General features: G+C 37.5%; 1 protein-coding gene across 15 annotated transcripts in view; it reads right to left on the bottom strand.

The window, feature by feature from the left end:
- Positions 1-874: 874 nt before the first annotated feature.
- Positions 875-26,522, bottom strand: part of PLEKHA7 (pleckstrin homology domain containing A7) — a 167,351-nt gene continuing 141,703 nt past the window's right edge. For all 15 annotated transcript variants that reach the window (XM_074585831.1, XM_074585833.1, XM_074585832.1 and 12 more), the window contains 11 exons: positions 24,843-24,944; positions 21,233-21,341; positions 19,956-20,194; positions 19,341-19,529; positions 18,973-19,090; positions 18,053-18,132; positions 17,456-17,656; positions 14,205-14,357; positions 8,474-8,607; positions 7,508-7,650; positions 875-2,431 (listed from right to left, as the gene is read on the bottom strand). In XM_074585831.1, the coding sequence (XP_074441932.1) occupies positions 2,409-2,431; positions 7,508-7,650; positions 8,474-8,607; positions 14,205-14,357; positions 17,456-17,656; positions 18,053-18,132; positions 18,973-19,090; positions 19,341-19,529; positions 19,956-20,194; positions 21,233-21,341; positions 24,843-24,944 (1,491 nt within the window). In that variant the 3' untranslated portion in view covers positions 875-2,408. The remainder of the gene's footprint in view (positions 2,432-7,507; positions 7,651-8,473; positions 8,608-14,204; positions 14,358-17,455; positions 17,657-18,052; positions 18,133-18,972; positions 19,091-19,340; positions 19,530-19,955; positions 20,195-21,232; positions 21,342-24,842; positions 24,945-26,522) is intronic.

The following is a 26,522-nucleotide window of genomic DNA, read 5'->3' as shown; positions in this document are numbered from 1 at the left end:
CCCGCCAATTGTGGCCACATACTCTTCCCTCCTGCTTAACAAAGCCTCTGGAGAAAGAACGCCCGTTTCACTCAACCACCAAACGCGGTCAAAGGCCCCTTTGTGTGCCTGAGAAACAGGAGGAGCATGCCGTAAGCAGCTCAGCTCTGAATTTCTGCACCTGAAGGTCAAGTACTCGCATTCTCAAATATTTGCTCTTGAGTTCGCAGAGTCAACGCGAAGCCACAGAAATACTTCTGACTGCTTCCTTACGTTTTGTTCTAGAGATTAAGTTTCAGAGGAATTAAACATTTCCACTGGTCTCCATCAAACTGATGTCATTTGAGGGATGCCTGTCAACTGATGTCATTACACTGCTATAGCGTAAATCACTGCTGGTTAACGGCTACTGAAATCTGCTTTGCCAGTTGCCCACCAACCCTCTCTTTGGTCAATACCCCGTTCACACACTGTGCCTGTTACTACGGGATGCCTCCAGGTTTCTTGTTTATTCATTTTTAAATGGAAGTTACTTTTGATACTTTATTTCACCAGAAACTAAAGGGCTAAGACTGTGTCAGACAAACATACGCATCTAAAAGATAGAAAGGACAGTACTGTAGTCATTGTGTTTAGGAGACAGCCCTGGAAAACCTTTCTATTCAAGAATAAAGGCAGATTTCATCAAATGCTAAAAAAACATTTCTAAAAGAAAAAAGAAAATAAAACTGAAGCTTTGGTACAGGGGGAACCTGATCCAAATCCCAGTGAAGCGAGTGCAAATGGACTTCGATGGAATTTGAACCAAAGAAGAGCAAAATGTGGTAACACCACAAACGACTCCAGATTTTCAGCCACATGGACACCAATAAGAGAGTAGACATGACCGAGGCAATAGGAGGCAATTAGGTTAATATTTTAATCTGTACATATACCATTTTCCAAACGGTTACATTTCACTTAAATTAATGTTTTCTTGCAAAATATTCATTTATGCTTTCAAAACTTTTTATAAAGGCAAAAATAAATCATTATTTTGGCAAAAGGTTTTGAAGTTGATACTGGCAGTATTGAGGTAAAATAGATTGCATTAGCTAAATATATACTTTTAAGAATATTTCTGAGTATAGTGTTAATATAATATGATTTGTCTTAAAGTCTGAAACTTGAAGGTCAATTTCAAGGGTTTTGTAGCTATTACTTGAATACAGCAAATGAACAACTTAGTGGTTTCACAAAATACTGCAGGAATATTTCTCGGTCATTTCTGATCCAGAGCTGTACTCAACTAATAATTACACGGTGGGAAATCTTTGCATGTCTTGCATTCAATGCGTACACAGCCTTTTTTTCAAGTACTTGCAGCAATTCATTTAATCTTCTTTTCTCCTTATGTAATTACCTCACCCTTTGCCCTTTACATAAGTAAAACACTGAATTTCAAAGTTTGGCAAAGTTAAGCACCAGGTGAACATACATATGAAATTAGCAGGTGCCACATTACATTAGTTTTGCTGTTTCTAGGATAAATACTAGTCAATACATCATATTGTAATGCTTATTGAAAAAAATCAGAAGAAAAATACATATTTACTAGTAAAATGACATATCCTATTATACTTTTTATTGCTTAGTTCACATATTTTACTTAAAAGTTCTCTTCTTCCACATCTCAACTTTCAAAAAAATAAAAATAAAATTTGTTAGCTGTGTGTTACTGAGGGGACAGCACTACTGTCAAGAGCAACCTAGCATACTGTGTATTGATACCAGCAAGTTAATCATATGGGATCAAAAAAGCGAATGGGAGTTAAAACTGGCTTTCATTATGGCTTTTGTGGAAAATTTCAGCTATACGGTGGTTACCGATACTTAGAAATTCAAGCTACAAGTTCCTTGCAATGTAGCGTTTAATGGGCAAAAGGGTGGGTGGTGAACTCTACAAACATATTCAATCCAAACCACCCTCTCAGCAAACGTCTGACTGGCGTTAGCTCTACCCACACCCTATGAATGTGCTTCTAGGTTTGTTCAAATGTGCATTTTCTTCATGTAACTTTACATTGTGCATCTGAGCCTGAGGGGGAAGTAACAGCATCTTTTAACATCTATGCAAGTAGTTTTTCTTAAAATGAAGTGAGCCCTTGATTTAAAAAAGTTCTAAAATACATTGTCCTAAAAATACATTGTCAGTATTTTACAGAGTTTATTAAAAGTGCCATTTATTCATATAAAAAGTCTGAACTAAACTGAAGTCAAAATAAAATTATTTGCGATTCTCTTCATTTTCATAGAAAATCCCCCTATTATTCTCTGAATTCTCAGAAGAACGTGTCATCAGCCGATGAGTATCTTCACAGAAAGCTGGGAATCAATCTCCTCTTCCTTCCCCGCAGCGTCACTAGGTGGGATTTGCTTGGAGTCTTATGTCAGTGTTCACTTACTGCTTTGGCTAGCATGAAGTAAAATAAAACATGGTTAAATATTAGCGGGAGTACACCAATACCAAGAAGTAAGCGCTTTCAGGAAACATTTTTTTTATTAAAGCCTTCTGCAGTTTGACAGAACGAACGATTCATCTGGACACATTAAGCGACCAATTATCTCATGACGCCACTGATGCTCAAACTCCTGTGTCCCCTGCACGTCGCTGGTTAGTGCAGCTAGTTTCTTGATTATTTTTCCTGATGAAAATGGAGGGGTTTATATATGTGTGTGTGAATATATATCTATACATACACATGAACGTATGTATACTTATACAGACATGTGATACATGTGTTTTTAAGTCAGTCTGGAATCACAGAATGGTTGAGGTACAAAGGGACCTCTGAAAGTCACCTGGTCCAAGCCCCCTGCTCGTCTAATACCCTGGGACCGTGTGGTTACTTTTCTGGGTTCTTGAGGCCGCACATGGGTACCCTATTCGTTTGCAAAGATAGTGACAATCAATTAGCATATCCCTGGATATAATAGTAGAGTCAAGTGTAATTCAGACACAGTAAAGATGGTAGAATCTGGTTCTCAGAAAGATAAACTGAACCAGAAAAGCAAAAAGCTAATTCCATCAATGACTGGAGAGGCTTCTAATGCCTATACACCTCTCTTGATATAAATTTGTCATTTTTCACAGGCCTTGTAGAAAGCGGGTCACTGCCCATTTGTGCCTTTCTGGTATGTGCTCATTTTTATTTAGATTTTTATTTTTTGCTCAGATATTTGACTCTGATCAGTGACAATGAAAACAAAGGTATCTAGAGATTAATGCTATTGAAGTTATTCACTAAATCAATCCTCTTGACGACTTCATCTATGTTTTAGCTTTTTGTCCAACATCAGGCAATAAAATTAGGCCAAAGAAAATCAGAAAGGTGAGAATAATTTCGAAGTAAACTATGGAAGTATGACAAGTGTCTTAACTAGGGGCACACTTAGTGGTCAAGTATCATAATATTTACAGGTTTTCCTATGTCAAATAGGGAAAACTCCGAAAGTACTACTGGGAAGAAATGATACACAGTTCTTTATAAGGACAATGAAATTATCACAATTTTAATACTTGAAATAGCAAAATAATCCAATTAGAGACAAAAATCAAATCTTCTGTTAACACGATTCAATGACAAACACATAAAGGCATGAAAAATTCAAACGCAATATCGTAGAATTAGTTATAAAGGGCCAAAATTTCAGCGCACCTTAATTAAGACTCCGATGATAGTTCATGTGTAAGATACCAGCCCATAAATGAGCCCCCTGTTTATACAACTTTGCACTTTGGATTTTCTTGAGCAGCAACTGCCACGCGCAGGCAAAAACACCTACGCACCCCTATGGTAGCCACAGGAGTACACAACCCTAGCCACCGGAGTACAAACTGGTGCTGAAAATCTGGCCCCACGCTACCGAGAGTACAGATGTCTCTCTCCTTCACCACATTATGGAAGATTATGGAAGCATCTTATCTGTAGAGCGACAGCAGTTATTTGAAGACTTCATTAGCCCACATGTTAGCTTATTAGAAGCAATATTTACAAGAATAAAAGGTTTCTGAAAAATAGATGCATGCGTTCATTTGGATCTAATTTAGGTTTAGTAAAAATGTGAAAATTCAGCAAGCCACAGCAAAGGCGCATTGGCAAATCAGACATGCCGAGAGCAGTTAGTTCTTACTTTTAAGGTGTTTAAACAAATGTGTAGTGAAATCCATTGCTTAAGGGGGAGTGAGGTGGCTGTGGTACAGAAGGTGAGGGTGCTTTAGATGGATAGGTCAACTGCTGAGCTAGAAGGGATCACATACAGGAATTAGGCTGCACAATCAAACATTCATATTATAAACGGAGCGACCTTAATTTTCTACCACATGAATAGGAAACCTGATTAGTAATGCAACGAGGTGTTACACTATTTTAGTTAAACGGAACATAATTTAAACAACAACATTTCTACCTACTGGTTTTTTCTATTAGTTGCTTAAGTTATGCAAATAAACGTTCCTGTTTTGATGAGAATATGGACAACCTATCTTAAGATGAAGTTTCATTGGAACATTTTAAGGCCCACAACACTGATATAACCTAATCCAGCTCTGCTTTTAAAACTGCAGTTCTGGACTAGCACCTATAGTTGCCGATTTCAAGATTTCACTGAGGTTGTAAAGGTTTTCAACATTTCCTTTGTTATATGCCAATGACTTGAAATAAAAATAATATATAGAAAAATCACACATTTTGCTTAGTACAGTGCATGATATAGTAAATATATTTTCAGATCTCAGCTTGAAACTTCAGGATAAAGAATAGAATGATTAAAACTATCCCTGTTTACAAACCAGAGCAATGGTATAGTATTAGAAGACAATAATCATAAACCTAAAGTAACTGAAACTCAGTCTTAAATTCTGCTTTTACATTTTGGAGGGCCAAAAGCAGACATAATTCCAAAACACACAATTTATGAAATGACTTCTTGATACTCCTGCATTTGATTTTAATCTTCCAGATTCTTGGCATGATTTCCATTTAGAAGGTTGATTTCTCACTAGGAACAGAGGAGCTCTAAAATGCTGCTTTACAAGAATTAGATAAATGTACAATTTATTTTAAAATATTTATATTATAGCATCTTAACATAACCTGTTTCCCCCTGAAAAGTGGGAAACGCTACGCTTCACAGTCTTTTCATAAACAAATCTTTGTAAAATATCTTGATATTTAGTTTTGGATTTTCAGATACAGTCTGCTTCATCAACAAGGAGTAAATGACAAAAAAAAATAATCAAACTACAAAAATAGGAATGTGAAGGAATCTGTAAAATTAGGATAAATAAGAACGTGCAATCAGCTGTGCAAAGCATCAAATGCTTTTCTTTTCAATCACTTTAGATCATCAGAAAATAGTCCGTAACTAAGAAACCTGAACACTTTTTACGGTTTGCGTATTTTCTACCAAAACCAAACCACTCAGGTTTTTTGTTTTTTTTTTTTTCAGAATTCCTTGAAAAGCGCTTGTTTTTAAAGTAGCAAGTAATAATTGAAATCAAAGCAAGACATGTTTCAAGAAATGACTGTTTGAGATACAAGCGTGGCAAGGCAAACCGCACACACATAAAGGTTTGGGCTTCCTTAAAGAATCAAGGACTTGGTTACTATGTTAGGTTTTTTAAGTGTCTAAGAGACAAAAGAGCTAGATGCTATAATTCAGAAAGAAAGTTAAATTAAAAATCATCTCACAACTAACTGAATTTTTTTTTCAAGCAGCATTTACATGTTTCAGTGCCGATATACATTTTAATTCCCTCTTTGGGGAGAAATAAAGAATTAAGAAGATTTCTTTGGTTATGTATACCTAAGAATATGTGGTGATCGCAATTTTGAAATAATTACAATTAAGAAATAAAATATAACCCAAAAATCTGTAGTAATGAAAACATAGCTACTACATTCACTATACAACATAAAAAGATCAAACATACTTCAGTACTGTACAGTTACTGCAACTTCACCACACCCAGAAGTAAGTTAACTGGCCACATGAAGACTGTTTAATCTTCACTAAAGGCAGGCACTCTGCTCTTATTGTACCGACACAGAGGAATAATTCCATGTATGAGCTGCGTTCATCTTGGCTGATCTTAGCTTTGGTGCTAGATTTTCCCAGGAGAAGTTAGAACCCATGTGGCAAAACGCTGTGTCGGTTCATTCCTCCTGAAACACAAGGCCACTCTCCATAACCAAAGTGTGCGAGTCCCTCTTACAAGGACCTGGTTACTAGGACTGGGACCAGACTGCCTGCGGAGAAGCCGTTTTGACTCATAGATGCCTGAAGGTCCAAAAGGTTGTTTCTGAAAATGCTCCCAAGATTTTACGGTTCTAAGGTTTGGTTTTTTGTTGTTGTTTTTTTGTTTGGTTGTTTTGGTTTTTTTTAATAATGTCTAGCCTCCTCAGTGAATCATTAAATCCCTTCCGGTCAGTTAAATTACCCACAGAACCTCTCCAAAGTCTCAAGAGTCATATATTGAAAATGTATTCCAACCCCCCAAAATCCCTTTCCCCCTAGGTTTAGCTGCCACTGCATTCGTGAGTATACAGCCACATCAATCACCCGTCAGTTACTATAGATACATATTAGCATCTGGATATTGGAATAATCTGTCTTTAATGGGAAGGTCTAAAGGGCTTCTGTGGCAAGTGCCATAAGTTTAAACTGACATCTTCAGGTGAGAAATGTGCATATTTTTTCTCCATCATAGTTGAAGTTTCCATTATTTCCATTCTCCACTGGAACAGTGAACTGTGCCAGTTATAAATGGCCAGTCAGATACTTGCTAGAATAGCTGCTGCATGTTTTACTGTGTGATACAAATCTCTTGACATTTCTTACTTATTTCAACTGTAAAGCAATCAAGAGTGAAATTATCACTTTCAGTAACGTATTGCACAGGATCTATTAATTTCCAGGCATCAAGCAGAATTCATGCACAGCTCTCTTGCTCTGACCTCTAATCTTGGTCACCAGACAGAAACATGCCAATACCCATTTTACAATGTCTTTTTCAGCCTGTTGTCATACAGCTCAAGCTGCGAATGATTGTACTCTAATCTCAGTCACTGGATCAGGGAATCTTTCTGTTAAAAAAAAATTTAAAACCCCTTTGCCTTGATTTTTTTTTAAATGAAAGATCAATTTACATTTTAAAAATGAATATAGAAATACCTCAACTAATGTAACTATAGGGAATTCATTGAAAATGTTAATTTTTTTAGTACTAGTAATAAGTTTCCAAGCAAGTTTCCAAGCTCTGAACTTACTGATCATACTATTTTGTCCCCTTCACCCTGTCCATTGGACGCCAAATATCTCAACAAAAATCTTTAGTCTCTCTAAATGTGTTATCTATGCACACTTTTCACTATTTTGAATATGAACGACTAAAACTCTCTCTTATGCCAGGAGTTCAGCAACAACCTCACACAACTTTAGAAGCTGGTAAGAAAGAGCTGTTATTTTGTAAATAACTAAGTATTACCTGCTACCTCCTTGCTCCTCTGAGAGGCTTCAGAAGCCAAAGCGTATGATATGGTAATGATGCGCTCCTGCTCTTGCAGCTGTGAATCTAAATCAACCGAGTTGTGTTTGTCCTGGGCAACAGTAGGCTGTAGATTGTGCATACTAGTGGGAAAGTGCAAAACAACATTAACATTTACAAACATACAGAAGAATCCACCATGCAGATGAGAACAAGCTTGAATTCACACAGCAGTTTTCAGATCTCATCTATCAAGCGCTGTATTTTATTGAAGTTCTTTAAGTAGTGTTAGATATTGTATGCAAATGACTGCAGCATGCAAAGACAAATGATGCAGCCATTACACATCTAGTCATAATTTCTGTATAGTCTTAAGTACATCTGAAAGTCCTTTGCTGTAAATACGCTGTTTACATGAAAGTGCTACCAAAAAATGCGATTTATTTGAAGTTGTTAATAAAATTTGGTAGTGCCCAGAGGAAAAGGTATAACCTGGTGGTCCTCAGGTACAGTCTCTTCCCCAAAAGACAGCAGGTACTTGAGGTAATCAAATTCTTGAAACTGAATGTTTCAGTTGACTCTACATTAGCTGTAAACAGCCAACAGTGTTCTTTCAGAACTCCATCTCTCTGGAGACAACTGAAACTTGCTCTCACACTGACTTTTCTTCTGCTTTTGGCCAGATCTGTGCCTGTCCTTCCTCCTCATTCTCATCTACAAGTTGCTTGTTAAGGAATTACTACTATTTTAGGATATTCTGAAAAAAAATGGCCATACACAAAATTTGTCATTATCTCTTCTACTCTGTTTTAAAAAGGAGTTTTAAGTATACTACATAAATTCTGCGTGCATTTTCTAAAAGTCACAAGTTACACTTTGATAATCCAACAGGAATAAGACTGTCGTATGAAGTTAGTTACCAATGTTTTACATCAGCCCTATATAAGATTTGGAAAAAAACCTGACCTTGATTTAGTAAGAATATTCTTTATCTTTTCTGCTTTGCGCTGCCTTGCTGCCAGTTCTTCTGTAGAAAGAGGCTCTTCTGGCTCCAGTTCAACATAGCGTTCTGGAATTGCAACCTTCTTGGGTTTTGACAACTGCGGAAGGAAAGCAAGCATCAAGTTTTTAATAACAAAGACTTACAAAAAATTGAGATAAATTCTCCTCAATGGGAGAACACAGTGAAAAGAATAAAGCGTGGGCTTTCACAGTCAATACATGTGCCTGATACTAAACACTCCCTCTGGATACGAGCTGATGCCCTTTTAACAGTGTCTTTTCCCTCTGATTCATTTTACTTTAGAAGATAGATCAAACAAATATTATAGAGGATTACCACAGAAATCAGAACCAACAGAGAACCTTTCTTCAGCTCAGGCTTAGAGCCCAAAGTAGAACGTTGCCTAAAGCTGTTACAGTAGAAAGAAGCAACCACTACAAGACTCACTGGACAACCTGAGATTTTTATGCCATGATATTTATGTCATGCCAGAGAGAACTTCCTACAACTGAAAGAAAATATCACCTAAAGTTTTAATCTAGGGTATCAGGTATTATTCTTTTGAGAACGCATCATCTTCCAGAAGCAGTGAAGAAAAAAAAAAGAAGAAGAAAAACAGTTGTTTGTAATCATCTTAAGAAATTCTTGAACTATAAAATCTGAAATTCTAGGTGTTCAAAAGTTGTCCAGGGCACTGACCCAGAAACATATCACATTGTACAATTGTAACAACACATTGCAGGCACATAATTCTGTAGACTGAAAATTTTACTACGATTGCACAAATGCTAGCAACAAGTTTTTGTTAGCATCAGTTTCTTTGTGGAAAATTTTTGCTCCACATAAAAGACAAAAATCACCCAATGAAAATTCAGTTTGCCAATGGACTTTGAAAACCAATGCTTATTAAAGAGAACAGCTTGCTTTTGAAAAGCACAGATAGAAGATGTGTGAATATATAAAAATAAGTAAAGAGGAACTATTTTTTTCTTCTTCTCTTTAGATTTCTGTTAAAACATTCATGAGGCAATGAGCTTTTAGAAGCCAAAGTTTTAAATAAAAGTAATCCTAAATTTTTCACCACTGAACTTAGTCCACGCTAATTCAGTGGCATAAGTAAAATGGTCTGACCTAACCTTCAGTAATTAGGCTCAGTAATTTGCAGGCAATCATAGGCCCAAAGCATACAATACAGTCATTGGCATTCATAACCACATTAAAATCAAATCCTTAAATATTTTTATACTTCCTTCTCAGTAAACCCAAGGCCAATGCTTCCTGAAAAAATCCTCATTTTCCACGACACTTTTTTACCTTCAAATCCAACTCCTCTCTGGAGCTACACGTACATGTATTTTTTTTTCTTTTTTTTTTTTTTTAATTTATATGTCTATTTCCATACTGTAACTAACCCGGATCAGCTCATCCTGCCACTTCCAGAATAACAAACTCTGTTATCATGTGAATAGCAGATTTATTGGCCTTAAAGACTCAACTGAGTACATTTCCTTATGAGGCACAGAAGCACCTCCAGTGCAGAAGTGCCTGCCAGGTGAAGAGGGTGGGTATGTGAAATGGAAAAGGACAACTGGGGTATCTTGTGAAAGAAGATTTACACTCAGAGCTTCAAACCTGCTTTGGTTTGGAATTCTCATCTGGAGAAGGCTGGAACAGGCTGCCCAGGGAGGCTGTGGAGTCCCCTTCTCTGGAGATTTTCAAGGCTCGCCTGGATGCAGTCCTGAGTAATGTGCTCTAGGCAATCCTGCTTTAGCAGGAGAGTTGGACTAGGCGATCTCTAGAGGTCCCTTCCAACTCTGAAGATTCTGTGATTCTGTGGTTACTCTGAAGTAGGATAGAAACGCCTATAAGCAAAAGTGTTTCCTATCCTAGGCTTAAGGCACTAATTTGGATGTATGAAGTGATTCACGTAGCCCTGCAGACCTTCTGGAAAAAAAAAAACTAATAGCAGAATGCACCAAGAAAAGGTAACTCAACAAAAGTATTTTTTCCATTTCTGAAGTTTACAGGAGCCCTGCATTTTCTGTAGAAAATATACAAAGATTAATTGAAAGATACACTCATACACTCAATAGATAATGGCTCAGAGATACCACCTCTTACAAATAACACTTTATATAAAATGATGCATTTCCAACAGCTTTCAAAAGAGTAGAGGTGCTTTTTAATTATAATTAATAATTTTACTAACTTTCCACCCACCATGGCATTTTACACAGTGCATAGTACCTACTGAAATCTTTCCACTTGCTATATTCTTTCTTTTCCACAAGATGGCTCAATCGCATTTCAAACAAATACTTCCCTCAGTTACTAAAGTTTCAAAAGATGTAGTGCCCAGAACACCAACCAAGTCATTTGAAAAGCTGACAGGAAGGTGTTTTCTGTTCTGACCAGAATAAAGCAGAGCTTCCTCTTCTCTACCATGTTCTGCCAGTCAAAATGAAGAGTGAAGTAGCTCTGGGGAAATAACTTCTACTTCATTGCTGTTCCTTATTTTCAAATACTCTTGATGTTGTGAAAAAGATTGGTGCCTAAGTTATCTTTTCTTCCATTTTACCAGTTAAAAGAAAGGGAGCAGACAGAAATGGACGGATAACGCTACATGTCTGGTGCCCTTGTGAGGGTTTTGGCTTTTATGACAACAGGATATTCTTTGATGAATATAACCTGTTAGAGAGGGATAGGAACCACCTGCCTAGAAGAGGCAAGAGAATCTTTGGCAGCAGGTTGGCCAACTTAGTGAGGCAGGCTTTAAACTGAGAGACTTGGGGAGTGGGGTCCAAAATGGCAGTGTTCATGCCATTGCATCCAACTGTGAATAAGCCAGGCCAACCAGAGCAGCGACAAATGTTCCTTAGCTGACTCAAGAGGAGGACCAGAAGGCCAGCAACCTCAAGGGTGTGTATAACTACGGTGGATCCTCTTGCACTACTCCAGGGAAACCTGCATGCTCGACTACCTCTCTGAAATGCCCGTACACCAACGCACGCAACATGGGGAACAAGCAAGAAGAACTAGAGGTCTGTGTGCAGTCACAGGGCCATGATCTCATTGCAATTAGAGACACGGCAGGAGAGCTCATATGACTGGAATGCTCTCGTGGATGGCTATGTACTTTTTCGGAAAGACAGGCCAGCAGAGCGAGGTGGTGAAGTTGCTCTCTATGCAAGAGAGCAGCTGGAATGTACTGAGCTCTGCCTAGGGGTGGATGAAGAACGTGTTGAGAGCTTATGGGTAAGGATTAAGGGACAGGCTAATATGGGTGACACTGTTGTGGGTCTTTACTACAAATCACCGGATCAGGAAGAGGAAGTCGATGAGGCCTTCTACAGACAGCTGGAAATAGCCTCACGATCACAGGCCCTCGTTCTCATGGGGGTCTTCAACCACCCTCATATTTGCTGGAAAGGCAACACAGCCTGGCACACACAGTCCAGGAGGTTTCTGCAGTGCATTGATGATAACTTTTTGACACAGGTGGTGGAGGAGCCAATGAGGAGAGGTGTGCTGCTGGACCTTGTGCTGGACTAGTTTGGGGATGTGAAGGTTGGGGATAGCCTTGGCTGCAATGACCACGAGATGCTGGAGTTCAGGATCCTGCGTGGAAGAAGCAGGGCAAAAAGTAGAATTACAACCCTGGACTTCAGGAGAGCTGACTTTGGCTTCTTCAAAGACCTACTTGTAGGAATCCCATGGGCTAAGGCTCTAGAGGGTAGGGGGGTCCAAGAGAGCTGGTTATATTTGAGCATCACTTCCCCTAAGCTCATGACGGATGCATCCCTATGAGTAAGAAATCAAGTAAAAGAGGCAGGAGACCTGCATGGATGAGCAAGGAGCTTCTGGAAAAACTCAAATAAAAGAAGGCAGTCTACAGAATGTGGAAAAAGGGACTGGCTGCTTGGGCAAAATATAGAAATGTTGTCAGAGTATGCAGGGATGCAACAAGGAAGGCTAAGGGTCACTTGGAATTAAACCTCGCAAGGGTTGTCAAGGGAAATAAGAAGGGCTTCTTCAAGTACATCAGTAGCAAAAGGAACACTAGGGAAAATGTGAGCCTGCTGCTGAATGAGATGGGTGTCTGGTGACGGAGGCAAAGGCGACAGAGTTACTGAATGCGTTCTTAGCTTCAGTCTTTACTTCCTTCTTTCAGCCTCACCTCCATCCCTGGAAAGGTGATGGAACAGCTCACTGGATGTCATCTCTAAGCATGTAGAGGAAAAGAAGGTTATCGGGAACGGTCAACATGGATTCACCAAGGGGAAATCATGCTTGACCAAACCGATAGCCTTCTATGATGGCATGACTGGCTGGATAGATGAGGGGAGAGCAGTGGAAGTCATCTACCTTGGCTTCAGCAATGCTTTTGACACCGTCTCCCAGAACATCCTCATAGGTAAGCTTAGGAAGTGTGGGTTAGATGACTGGACAGTGAGGTGGACTGAGAACTGGCTGAATGGCAGAGCTCAGAGGGTTGTGATCAGCAGCTCAGAGTCTAGTTGGAAGCCTGTAACCAGCAGTGTTCCCCAGGGGTCCGTACTGGGTCCAGTCTTAGGCAACATATTCATCAATGACCTGGACAGGTTAGAGAGTTGGGCAGAGAACCTAATGAAGTTCAACAAGGGCAGGTGTAGGGTCCTGCACCTAGGGAGGAATAACCCCATACACTGGTACAGGTTAGGGATTGACCTGCTGGACACTAGCTCTGCAGACAGGGATGTGGGAGTTCTGGTGGACAGCAAGTTGACCATGAGCCAGCAATGTGCCCTTGTGTTCAAGAAGGCCAATGGTCTCCTGGGGTGCATTAAAAAGACCGTGCCCAGCAGGTCAAGGGAGGTCATCCTCCCCCTCTAGGGAAGAGGAAGTGAGGCCTGGTGAGGCCACATCTGGAGTACTGTGTCCACTTCTGGGCTCCCAGTTCAAGAAAGACAAGGAACTACAGGAGAGAATCCAGCGGAGGGCTACAAAGATGATGAAGGGACTGGAGCATCTCTCTTATGAGGAAAGGCTGAGAGACCTGGGTCTGTTCAGCCTGGAGAAGAGAAGACTGAGAGGGGATCTCATCAATGCTTATAAATATCTAAAGGGCGGGTGTCAAGAGGATCGGGCCAGACTTTTTTCAGTGGCGCCCAGCGACAGGACAAGAGGAACAAACTGGAACAGAGTCAATTCTGTCTGAACATAAGGAAAATTTCTTTCCTTTGAGAGTGACCGAGCACTGGAACTGGCTGCCCAGAGAGGTTGTGGAGTCTCCTTCTCTGGAGATATTCAAAACCAGCCTGGATATGTTCCTGTCGAACCTGCTTTGGCAGGGGAGTTGGACTATATGATCTCTGAAGGTCCCTTCCAATCCCTACCATTCTGTGATTCTCACCTTTTTTTTTTTCCAATTTATATAATATTGTCTAACTTAATCACTTTTTCCTCTATAAAGCCTGAGATGTCTATTTCAAACAGTAGAGCAAACCTTTCAATTTCTTCCCTCCACTAAAACAAACCTTACAGAGATTCTAAGTGCTAGGCCATAAATAAAATACCTAAAAGACTCCTTTTCGTTCAAACTTCCAGCTAACTTTTGAAAGAAAAGATGAGAATTCACTACCTAAATCTTAGAAAGGTTTTTGGGGGACAGAATTTTGGGGCACAGAATAGAAGTCAAAAAACGATGAGTGTTACCTCTCTGCTGATATCTAAATCATAGTCTTGAGGCTCCAGGTCGGTCTCTGTCACTGCTACTGGCTGAACTTTTAACCATTCATTTTCATCCTTGTCTTCTCCACGAATTGCCCTCTCAAGTAACTGCAAATCAAATTCTTGCTCTCGTTTCCACTGGTAATAGATACAAAACAATTAACAGCATTCAACCATACTGACAAATCCATCATTTAGCAATGTACATTACTACTGCTGTAAATGCTATATTGCTGAAAGAATCCACAGAGCAAACGCCTTTAACTGACAAGAAAAAGAAAATGCAACTCTATTTCTTGGAACATATGGTTGGGAGATCTGATCTCTAGCTGTGCTGCACAGATTTTGCAGTATTGTTTAATTTTTCAGGAAACGTTCAGCAGTATTAAATTCTAATAAATGTATTAATCACAATTTCACATATGCTGATTAACATGGAACTAGCTACACACAAACATCTTTGGAAGCACAGATGTCAACACAAGTGAGACTAGAGCCTGACAGATATTCTAGGCATTCTAACCAGGCCATGCTGTGTGATTTTGAATCACTACACAGGAAGGGTATTTATATTGCAGGTTGAGTATTGCTACTTGAAAATTTTATCTGTCTTGCTAGAATAATACCCAGTGATTAAAGCTGATCATATTTTACTTACTAACATCAACTTGTCTTGAATTAAAAAATAGTCATTTAGTAACTTCTAAGCTCTTATGTCTTTACTAAAGTAAAGTATCTACCTGCAAAGATAAAAATCTTTCACATTCTGTCTTTACAAGGTAAATATTTAGCAATAATGAATTCAGAACATATTTAAATTAAGCAGCATAATTTTAGAGTTCCCAAATCCTTGTATAGTAGCTCCTTTACAGCTAAGCACAATACAGCTCCATATAAACTCGCACTTAAGAACACTACCAACACTTTTGTTCAAAAAATTAAGTTTAGTTGCAGCATCATTCCATCCAGCAGATCTCAGCAACTTTACCATACAGAATTGAAACGTGATATTAAAAGCAATGGGAAAGAGAAGGGACAAAAGGAGCAACAAAAACATTATCTCCTCAAGTGTTTAAGGGTACCAATAGAATGTGCCATTGTATGTTTGTTAAAAGTATCTCTGCCATTTCTGTTACAAATCTTTGGCTTGTTTTGGTTGAAGTTTGAACTACATATGAAGTCCTTAGACTTCATTATGCTACTTGCTTTAATAAATCTAATTGAAACCTATTCATGCACAAGCTCTCAATATTCACTCAGAAGATACATATCTTCCATGTATATTAAAGAAGTTAAATAGCTAAAAGGCAATTATATCTCAAAAATTAAGATGTTTCTTTACAGAATTCAAAAGAGAAAAAATGTTTTCTCATAGGAGTACTCCAAACTCATTCTTCTACTCATATTCGAACCAGGCCTGATTGACATAGTATTTTTTAAATACCCAGTATCATTTTCAAGTTGTTCTACATAGGTAAGAAAAACATCAAACCATTATTATGAAGCAGTATTTTTATTGGCTTTGATGTTGCGACTTTTACATTAAAAAGGCATTGTATGTAACAAATGAATTCATGTACTGTGATCAATACTTAAAATGTCATACTACACATGAGAGCTGACTGATTAAAAATTAGAGTTACACATACAATGTATGTTTTAAGCAAATGTTACATTCTGAGCAGCACTTCAATTATACATTTAACTGTTTGCCATTTTGGTTGCTAAATAATTGTAATGCTGTAAGTAATTGTGCTATCAAACATGCTTTCTGCGTATCGAAGCCCTATAGGTACAAGAGATGACCTCTACAAAACATTGCTAGGGCTGAAAGATTCTATTTAAACTCTTTACAGCAAGAAAAAGACCAAGATGGCACCCAAATTTATAGATAAAGTGTTTGCCATAAATGTTAATAAGGAGTGTTACAAAAACGTTTAATTTCAACTTGTATATGTTACGTGAGTCAGGAAACATAAGAAGCTCAGATTTAGTTTTTCTAATTAAAATATGAAAATAACAGCGATACTATAGTTCTACAGTTCCCAAATATTATGCACTATCTTTAATGAATTTGCGATTACAAAACAGAAGACAAAATAGATGAATGTCTCCAAGTAGTTCACTCGTATTTACTGGGAAAGTAAATACAAATAACTGGCCGGAAATTAGTTCTACAAAACAGTGGTAATGAAAGGCTGAATATTATAGTGTGGATTTTTTTAATGCCAGCAACTGACACACATTTACTAAATGCAATTAAGCCTGGTAAAAATTGAGTAGTCCAGTTAGAAGTTTTAAAATAACTACAAAATTCTGCAAATTAAAAACAAGCAAACAAAAAAGGAGGCATTAGGTATGATAAGTGACGAATCTAAAAGCAAGAGATCTTGTGCAATGAATTAGGTAAAATAAGGTGATCATTCTAAAGCTCTAGTGGACCAAATAAAAAAATAAATTAAAAGACCACAGCATAAGTGCAATTACAGTACAATCTTGGTTTAGCACCAAGTGAGCGACTGGGTAACTTCACCAATTAGAATTGCTTTGGTTAGTATCCAAAATGTATCATTACAAACTTATCGTCTGTACAGCATTTAATCTCAGAACGCAACAAAAAATCCTTTTCTTCAGCAGCTTAAATTTGAGCCTTATTAGAATATTCTACATTTTGAGCTTTAAAGAAGAATTTGTATCAATTAAAACACACTAGCTCTTACATAAATTTCTAATCAGCATGATTAGATTTTGAAACTGATTTTCTATTTATCATCTCTTTAAAAAAACAAACACACACCACCCTGGACTGATGTTACCACCACTTGCAGCCTAATTTGTGAATTAAAAAGAAAAATACTCATGGGTGAATAAGAACATTCTAAAAGGCCCATTCCATTATGAAGAAGTTTTAAAACTGTACAAGCTTCTTACACTTTCTAAATACAATTCCAATAAAAACCAATCATGTCTCGGAAATCACTCCAATATACTCACATCTCCACTCAGCACACTAACCTCTGACCAACTTACCTGCTGAACTTGCTACGTATACTTTAACTACTAGTGAAAAAACCATCATCTGTTACTCACACTCTCTGATCTCATTTTATACTGTATAACACTAATTTAATTAGACTAGAAGCATCACACACACTCAAGTGAAAGTGCTTGCTAGGAAAAAAAAAACAATCCAAAGATATTTTTAGTTTAGTCCTTTTAAGGCATATCTAACATACTGAGCCTATGTCTGCAGAAATGGGCCTGATGAAAGACCGAGATGGAACAGACTGCCTTTCTCCTTGGCTAAGAGTTCTCTTGCGTTCACGAACTAATGCCTTCTGATGTCGCTTCATTCTTTCTAGTTGTTCCTCTGCACTCATCTTGCCTCTTTGGTGGTCTCCAGAGTATAAACGTTCCAAGGCACTCTTTGGTCTCTCCTGTAGAAGTCACAAGGCACACAAAACACATGTTGAAATTAATACTTTCCAAGAAGTATACAGAAAGTTAACTCTTTCTCCTACCTCATTACTAAATTAAAAAGATTTTGTTCTATTATTTTTGCATTATTTTGTATATTTCAACTCCATATTTTTTATTAGTACTGCTGATTTTTGGTTCTAAACCTTGCTTTATAAATCTATTTCAAGAGCAGTAAGTTATCTGCTTCCTGATTCATTTAAGAAAGTGAGAGATTGGAGATTTTAGTAGATCACAGGTGTCGGGTCCTCTCCCATGCTACTACAATCCCACCTCCTGCTATGTAAAATAGATTCTGGGCTTAACTATTTTGAACAGTTCGGACATTTGTCTTCAGATGTTCATTTAAAACTTACCTTGGACCTATCCCTTCGAAGTGTTGCATATGATGAAATGGTAGATGATTGGTGCAATCTGGAAGTCGATCCAGATAAACCTTTATAAGGGAAAAGTGAATGCTTTAAAACCAAATGACAAACCAAATGAAGACACGTGTCAGTTACGATGCTTTTTCTACGATATTCTGGCTACTATGTTAGCTCATGTTTCACATTTTGCAGCTCAGAAGATCATGAGAGGCAAGAAATTTCACTTCAGGCAAAAGTAATGTGTTTCAGGTCACTATTGATCAAAATTCAGGAAGGTCTACAATAATTTAGAAGCTCCTATTAAATGAAGTATGGAGTGAACTCAGCTGTACAACAGTAGATAAGCTGTACAAATAATCACACCTATGAAGAAAATCAATCCTTAACATTCACAGTTAGAAAGGAAAGAAATAAGAAAATGGCTAAGAAATTAATTGCTCTTCCCCAAATATCTTCTCTATCCTCATTTGCGAAACAGTTTCAGGACTGTAGCACAGTGGGGATGGAGCGTCAAGTGACATGTAGCATCTGGGGACGTTATATTCTTATTCTTTATCCCTTTCATTCCAATAGCAATGAAAGTGTTTAAAAAAATACTTGAGTTTGTAAAAGATCACACAGAAATTATGAGGAAAAATAACTCTGGATATAGCAGACATTCTAACAGCTAATTTCATGTTTTGCTATTCTTTTTTTTAAGCATTATATGTTAAGTTGCTTTGCAAAAGGCTGGTTGTCTGTAACAGCACCATTAAAATACACAAAAATCTCTAGACTTTCACAGCATTGTATAGTTAATCTAAAAATAATGATCTGATGATAAAGACCATCTCCAGAAAATCCTAGGAGACAAAAACTCCCATCCGGACAGTACTGTTAAAAATCAACTACATAAATTCCTGGCTTACCACGGGTAGGTAATGTCTGGTATCCACTGTTGGAGCTTATTAAACCACTGGAAGGTTGGCTGAGGTCACCACCTATCATTGCTAGTTCTGGTTCACTCATGTATGAACGCAGTTCCACCTACATGGAAAAATACTCATCAGATCAAATGAAGTCACAGACAGCAAGTCTTAATATCTTAAATCCTAAAGCTTTGTTTCTGAATTACTAAGCCTCTCTCTGCCATTATTATACAGCATAGATCCCGCCTTGCCATTAGCTCTCTCTCCTTATTACAAGACCTAGAGGTCTGTATATTTTACAGACGTTATCTTTTATTACAGATTCACATATCTTGAACGTGCAGGTGTATAGGTGTATGAGTGCTCACCCTATAATCTCCATTTACATACTGTCCGAGTTCTCTGTCTCTCTTTCTTTCATCTGACTGACGTTTCAGGCCCCGCACTGATGTGTGTCTGATGACAGTGGCTTCTCTCGGGAGAGGTGGAACAGCTGGTGGCTGATCATCAGGACTGTACAACTGAGGGAGAGGAGGTCTGGGCGGTGCTTCATCTTCCTGGTAATAGGGAAGTACAAGTGTTTGGCAAACAGTCTTAAAACAGTCTAGCATAAACTGACTGAAAGTTCATTACATTATATGAGTTATTTGTGACTTCTTTAGCCTGCTCTCCTCTGTCCACACCAGGAGCTTAAAACCAAACAAGACCCAAGAAAGCAAGCAACTGATCAACCACAAAGCGTTACCAAGGAAAGCTCTGCATTGGTATGTTCTAAACCAGTATATGGCTACTGCCCATAAAGCTCCAGGTTATGCACATATATACTCCTGTAAGTGTTATTGCTCAGTTTCAATAAAAACACCTTAAGTGTCTCCCTGTTGGGCCTCCCCACCACATGCACTTTGTAACCATGAAACTTCCACTGTTTCTGCCAGAAGTAAATGGAAACTTTGGTGAATGAATCTCACAAGAGCGGTACTTACAACCTTTGGCTTTAGCTTAACTGGTGACTGAAGAGGCGGCTCGATTTTTTTCAGCTGCTGTGCTTGGTGCTGTGTTCTGGCCTGGAAATAAGGCTGTGGATACAGCCGAACCTCCAGAGAGGATTTAACCGGACTGGATGGAGGGCTCTGAGGAACTGAAAGTTTGCTCTCTGCAGTTGCGAGGGAAGCTGGTAAGGAAGGCACTGAAGACTGAGAAAATGAAGGCACTATTTTTCTCTCTAGGGGAGAAATATGCAAATTTGTTGTTTCTTATCAATAATGTTCATAAGAATAGCATTTAACGTCTTAGACTTCATAAAACAGCCTTAATGGTCTGCACATTGCTTTGAACACAAATGGGGGTTTTTGTGGACATAAAAACATCTCATTGTTCCATTATAGTGGGGGTGGAAAACATTGTCTTGATGAGGATCAAGCAAGCCTTTCAGGCCAAAAATAAAAACACATACTTTAATATCATCCAGTAAAATTCCTTGGTGAGGGCAGTGGGCGGGAAGAAAGGAAAAGCCCGAGAGTCATACAAAATCAGTTCATAGGCTGTATCTGACCCCTTGCCACAGATTCCTTAAGATGCCTACAGATCTAGACAAGGCTAAGCACTCCTAGCAACACCTTAAAGCAAGATCTCCCATCTCAGAACTATTTTATCTCTGTATGTAGAAGGTAAGCAAAGATACTTTAGATATAAAGTGAATTTACAGGAGGCGTTAACAGTCTCTTGCTATCCCGATGCCTTAGGTCTTTTCTTTGAAACATAATAAAGCAATTGAAATGCAGACCACACACACTTTCCTCTTTTCCATAGCTGATGTTGCTCTGCCCACCAAACACCTGCCTGAAGAGGGAGGGGGAAGGCAACTGCAGCAAGGGCAGCTGGGCAGCATCCAAGGGGGGGGGGAAAAAAGCAAAGAACACAGAGAGGAGTTCCTGGACAGAATGCAGAATAGATACTATGAGCCTGGCATGTGACAGAAACTCTTTCTGCAACTTGCAGAACTTAGGCCATTATTATTTCCCCTTTTATGGCTTGTTAAATTTTAATGCCATCAGTATGTGAAAACAAACAACAAAAGACCTTTTTGCCACCTCAACCAAAGAAACGCCAAGTTAATGTGTTCAATCAACTGAGATTTCTGATGCAACCAATAGTAGAATTAATGGGATTTTCTGCAATAGAACAGACTTCTAGACTATTTGCACAGACCCAAAAATTCAGCTGCATTTGTATATTTTTGTTTTAATTATGTTCTCCTTACCTGGATTCTTGATAGAGTCTACTATAGTTTTGTAGTTTGCTTTATTTGCACTCAAGCCAGCTGTAACATCTTCAATTCTCCACAAGTCTTTTTGTATTTGTGTTTTCTCCTAATGTTTGTAGTAAAAGAAAAAATAAAAATCAATTATATCTAATTTTTCATTTATTATGGGCTTATCCTTCTTTTGATACCAAAACCAAACTAAAGTTTCAGAACTTACATGAAAACTTAGGAGTCTAGAACTTAGCTAAATAACTACTTTAAAATTAAAAAAAAAAATCACCACCACAAACCAACATATCTCACCCATTAAATTTCTTAGAGCATTTCCTGAGTCTTTGAAGACTTCCTATAGAAGGCTGGAGAAAGAGACACATCTACATTTTTCTCTACAAAATTATTCAGGCTACAAAAACCTAGTTTAATGTTCTACATAAAAGGAGCTTAGAGAACATTTTCACTTGAACTTTGTTCTTAAATCCTATACTAACACACTTAAGACTCCTAAGGCAGCCTTACAAAACTCATCTTAATACATTTAGGGGAAACGTCCAATATTAAAAAAGCAAAAAATAAGAATAGTCTCCCTGAATACTGCTGTGAACTTCCTAATGGCTTCTCTCAGCCCTAACTCAGAAGGGCTGACAAGGTTAATTTCTGCTTATGTTTGGGTTGTTAGGCCTACTGGACATGATGTATTATATGTTGAAACAACATATTGCTGCTGTTCCAGGATTTGGTCTCATCTTGCATCCTATTTGCTTTACCGAGTCTTTCCAGGAGGAAAGGGAAGCTTTGTCTACAGTCTGGACTCCGCCTTTGATTGCATCTTGCAGCCAGAGGTCTCGGCTACTGAAACCACCACTTCAGTCAGATGTTCACTGCAATCATCATAAATAGCTATTCTCATCTACTTAATCAAAGCCTGGTAATTCTGCCTTCCAAAATTGGCATTAAGAATAAATTTAGTAAAACCAAGAGGAAAACCATATTATTAAAGAAAGCAGAAGGCAGTGAAACACTTTAGTTAAGAATTGCTTATGAACTGCCCAAGTGGTCTAGAAATTCATCACCTGCCACGAGCTGTAAAATAACTGCTAATTAATCCTATAAACCTGAGAGAGAAAAACTTTAGTAAAAGCTCTTACACCTCATAGAGCTAAGGAAAGCATATAAATTGCTTTCCACTTTCTGTCTTGGATCAGAAAATACGTTCATCCAGGTTACAGATTAGCACACAGAGTGCCAACAACACAAACATTTAAATGATGGAGAACGTTATTTGCTGGTAGTAAACTCACTCGATAGATGGGACATATCTTGAAAGATTGTCAAGATTCAACCTATAAATTTGCACGTTCCATTTCATTTTTCTGAGATTAATCATACTGCAAGGAACCAAATGATGGATTTACAATAATCAAACCTCAGAACTGGTTCAAAATACCCCACATGTACAAAAAATCCTGCTTCTGATACCACTCTGAAAACGTTCAATCAGTAATGTACAAAAGCCAGGAGATCTTTTAATATTATTTCTTCCCATTACTTAAATATTGATGTAAAAAGAATATTTTAGATCAAAAATGGACTAGATCTAAAAGATAAACAGATGAATTTATTCTTAAATTATGAAAGCCAAGATTGCTGTTCACGAAAGGGTATAAATATACTTTATGGGCAAGCATGAAAAGGTAACTTGGAGTGATAAATCAATTTCTCTAACTTCCTTCACACAGAAACATAATTTAGAATGATTTATAAAACCAGAAGAGAAACACTTATGAACTAAAAAGTTATCACTGACAAAATACCGCATCTCAGTTAATTTCAGCAAGGCCGGATCCCCTCAAACTTTAAGCAAAATACAATGAAGATGACTCTTAGAAGCAAGACTTACTCTGACCAAGCTGCTTGAAACATTTAGTAACAGCAACTTGAGCCTGCAAATTTACTGAATTTTTAACAGTAGTTCATGAAGACTGCATGAAATTAATATATTAATACACAGTGTGTATTAATTTAGTTCTATTTCCAATACTCAAGATACTAGATAAACAATCTTGAGTCTACATATCCTTGGGCAGAGATAAAAAACTCCTCTATCACAGGTACTTCAAGTGAGACTTCTTTGAAGGAATATAGGTTTAAGAACATTCAGTACTTTCCGAAAGAATCAGCTCCCCTTACTATCTCCAAAATAGGCATTCAGAAGCATTTTTTTAAAAATCTTAGCTGAAGACAAACACATCTATGCATACATATATACACATACATATGAAAGTATACACACACAAAACATGTAACGTGCGTATTTGTCTCTGTGTGTACGTGTATTTTTTTATAATTATGCATGTATGTGATACGAGATGATAATAAAACAGAATTAACATTCTTTCTGTGCAAACTACATTCCCTTCTGTATGTATTGCCAAATCACGTGCCACACATCCAGTATTTTAAGCACGCTTACTGCATAACTGGAAATTGTGTGTTAAGAGTACTTTAACAACGTATATTTTGTTTAAACCTGTAATTCCCCTTTGTTAAATAAAATAACTTCATGAAAGGATGATTTTATTCTAAAATACTCCTGGGTTTTTTTGGCAGGATGTATGCTACAGCTGAGCTCAATTACATAATATTCTGGCCCTAGAAACTGAATCACTCCCCCACCTCCCAAAATTAAAAGTAAATTAAAATGGACTTTGAGAAAGACTTTACAACTCTTGCTTTGATACAAAACATTTATCTGTTAATGGTGAAAATAAATAGACTTCAATTCATATCTGATCAGATATTTGTTGTAAATAAATAAATTTAAAAATTTAACACGTGAGCTCTTTTGGTCCAGGATATTTGGAAAGGTAGACCAAGATTTGAGCAAAATGTATACATTAGCTTTGCTCCTTGTGTTTTATCTTTTAAATAAAACTGTTCTGCTTAAGTACAGCAAAAATAATCCAGACCACATTCCTTGCTCTAAGAGTAAAATCACCAGTTGTAAGCAGGTACGTAGAAATAATCTGGTATGCCACATCCATTTCAGCAAACAGAATAACTTAGCTTCAAACAAAGCTTCTTTGTAAGAACAAAAACTGAATAATTGATTTAAAACCGAGATGCCTTTCAATTACCAATGGCTGTTAAACACTTATTCCACTTCACAAAACAATCTGCAGAGATAAATCTTCCATAAATAGAAGAACATGACAAAGAACAAGTAATGACAATAACAAGCTAGTGACTGATGTTCTTAAAAATGGATAAAGCAGCCCACAATGTCAGATCAAATAAATGGAAGACTAAGAAGTCCTGCATAGTCTTATAAATTAAATACGTTATCAATGTCAAGATGTCAGCATGTAATAAAAACATAATAAAATAATGACAAATTTGCATAGACAACTTAAGAGAAACTATTATACATGCTGGAAGATAGCTAGTTACTGCACAGCTGTGCTCTTACAATGTCTGAACTTTGCAACCTAAGCTACATGACAGCTGAATACAGTGCAACAATTGCAGAGAATTGCTCTTATGAGAGCATCGCTTTCAAGTTCAGACAAAATCATCTCATAAGTAAATGAGTGTCTGGAAATGGACTCACCTGAGATACCAATGAACTAGTCATCTGTTCCTGTAAGGCTTTTTTCAGCTGGTTCACATCCTTTTCTAATTTCAGATATTCATTCCAGGCATTTTCCATTTCCTATTAACAAAGGGGATACTCTAATACAATATTATGATAAACTTTGAAATCACTCTATCCATTCTCTAATTGAGCACCACAATGTTTTTAAGATGGTGTTGTTATATTATAAAAAGAAGCAAAAAATCCATTTCGTAGTTTACATTTTTGCTTGGAGTTGATGATTAACTTCAAAATGCTTTATAGCTTGCAAGATCAAGTCAAGAAACCCTACGTAAAAAATTCTGGCCAGCTTCCTCACACAAAACTATTTCTTAAGCATAAAACTGGCATTTAATAGAATCTGAACTATGACTAATATGCTATGAAGGAATCAAGTCTATTCCAGTTCCATTTCCTTTTACCTTACTCCTCTATTTAAAACAAGTTTGTAATTAAAATCCAGTCACACTCATGTTTTGAAACACAAAGCAGATTATTCTTTAGAAGTTCTACAAACTGTGTTGTAATGGCACTAGAAGCGAATAAACAAGCAGACACCTGGAAAATAAAGCTATCCAATCACCTTTACTTTACTTAAATTATTTCCACCATCCGTGGCACCATAGCCTGCCTTCTGACCCAGAACTGAGAAAAATCAAGTGTCTGGAGCGTTTTTATGTGAGGAATGATGAAGTAAGCTTTTTCTCTGAAGTTTAGAAAAGAGAGAACTTGGGAGTTGAGGGGAAGAAATCACGGAGGTCTATGAAACCATGAGTTGCACAGAGAGAATGGATAACAACTCAGCATTCCCCATCCTTTCTTGTACAAGAACAAGAGTCTATCATATGAAACATGCATATGAAACAAATAAAAAAAAAAAAGGTGGTTGTCCACACAGTGGGGAAAAGATCTGCGCAATACCTTGCCAAATGATGTTTCAGATGCAAAAGGTTCATGGAATTGAATAGGTGATTGTACAGGTTCTCGGAAATGAGATCTACTGAGCATTATTAAATAGACAAAGAAACCCAGCAGCCTCAGGAATTCTCTGAGCAGAAAAATAGTTAGAAGCTAGATTGGTCATGACAGGAAATACTACCCACCGCTCCTACCCTTACTATTCCCTGAGCATCTGCTTATTCCCACTGCTGAAGCCAGAACCCTGGGCTAGAAGGAGCCTTGGACTGGACCAGTACAGCCATTCTTACAATTACTTGTACTTTATGCCCCCAATTAAATTTTAAATGCTGTTTGTGAAAGTCACACATTTTCTACAGCCACAAAACATTCCATATATACATTTAAATACTGGCATTTTAATGACCAGATCTTACAATAGGAAAGGTGTTCATGCAATACTAGAAACAATCTTATGAAGACCTGGTCCCTTAGTCATTAAGAGGTAGGATTAATATAGTGAGTACAGAACACTCGAGTTTAATATACCCTCTTTCATGGTCAATTCTTACAAATATATTTATTAATAAAAATGCAACATTAAATTGTGTTTGGATTTCATTAAATCATAGTATCGACAGCAAATTTTGACCAAAATATCAAATATTCCCAATTCCTTTTCCCCTGGAAAAATATCATGCAATCACATTTATATTTTCAAAGGACTGGCTGAAAGATCTGCAATTTAAGCCCGATACA

This window comes from Larus michahellis, chromosome 4, assembly GCF_964199755.1.
Source record: "Larus michahellis chromosome 4, bLarMic1.1, whole genome shotgun sequence".
Classification (NCBI taxonomy): Eukaryota; Metazoa; Chordata; class Aves; order Charadriiformes; family Laridae; genus Larus; species Larus michahellis.
Note: the sequence above shows the minus strand (reverse complement) of the source record. Positions and strands in the feature narration are given on the sequence as shown.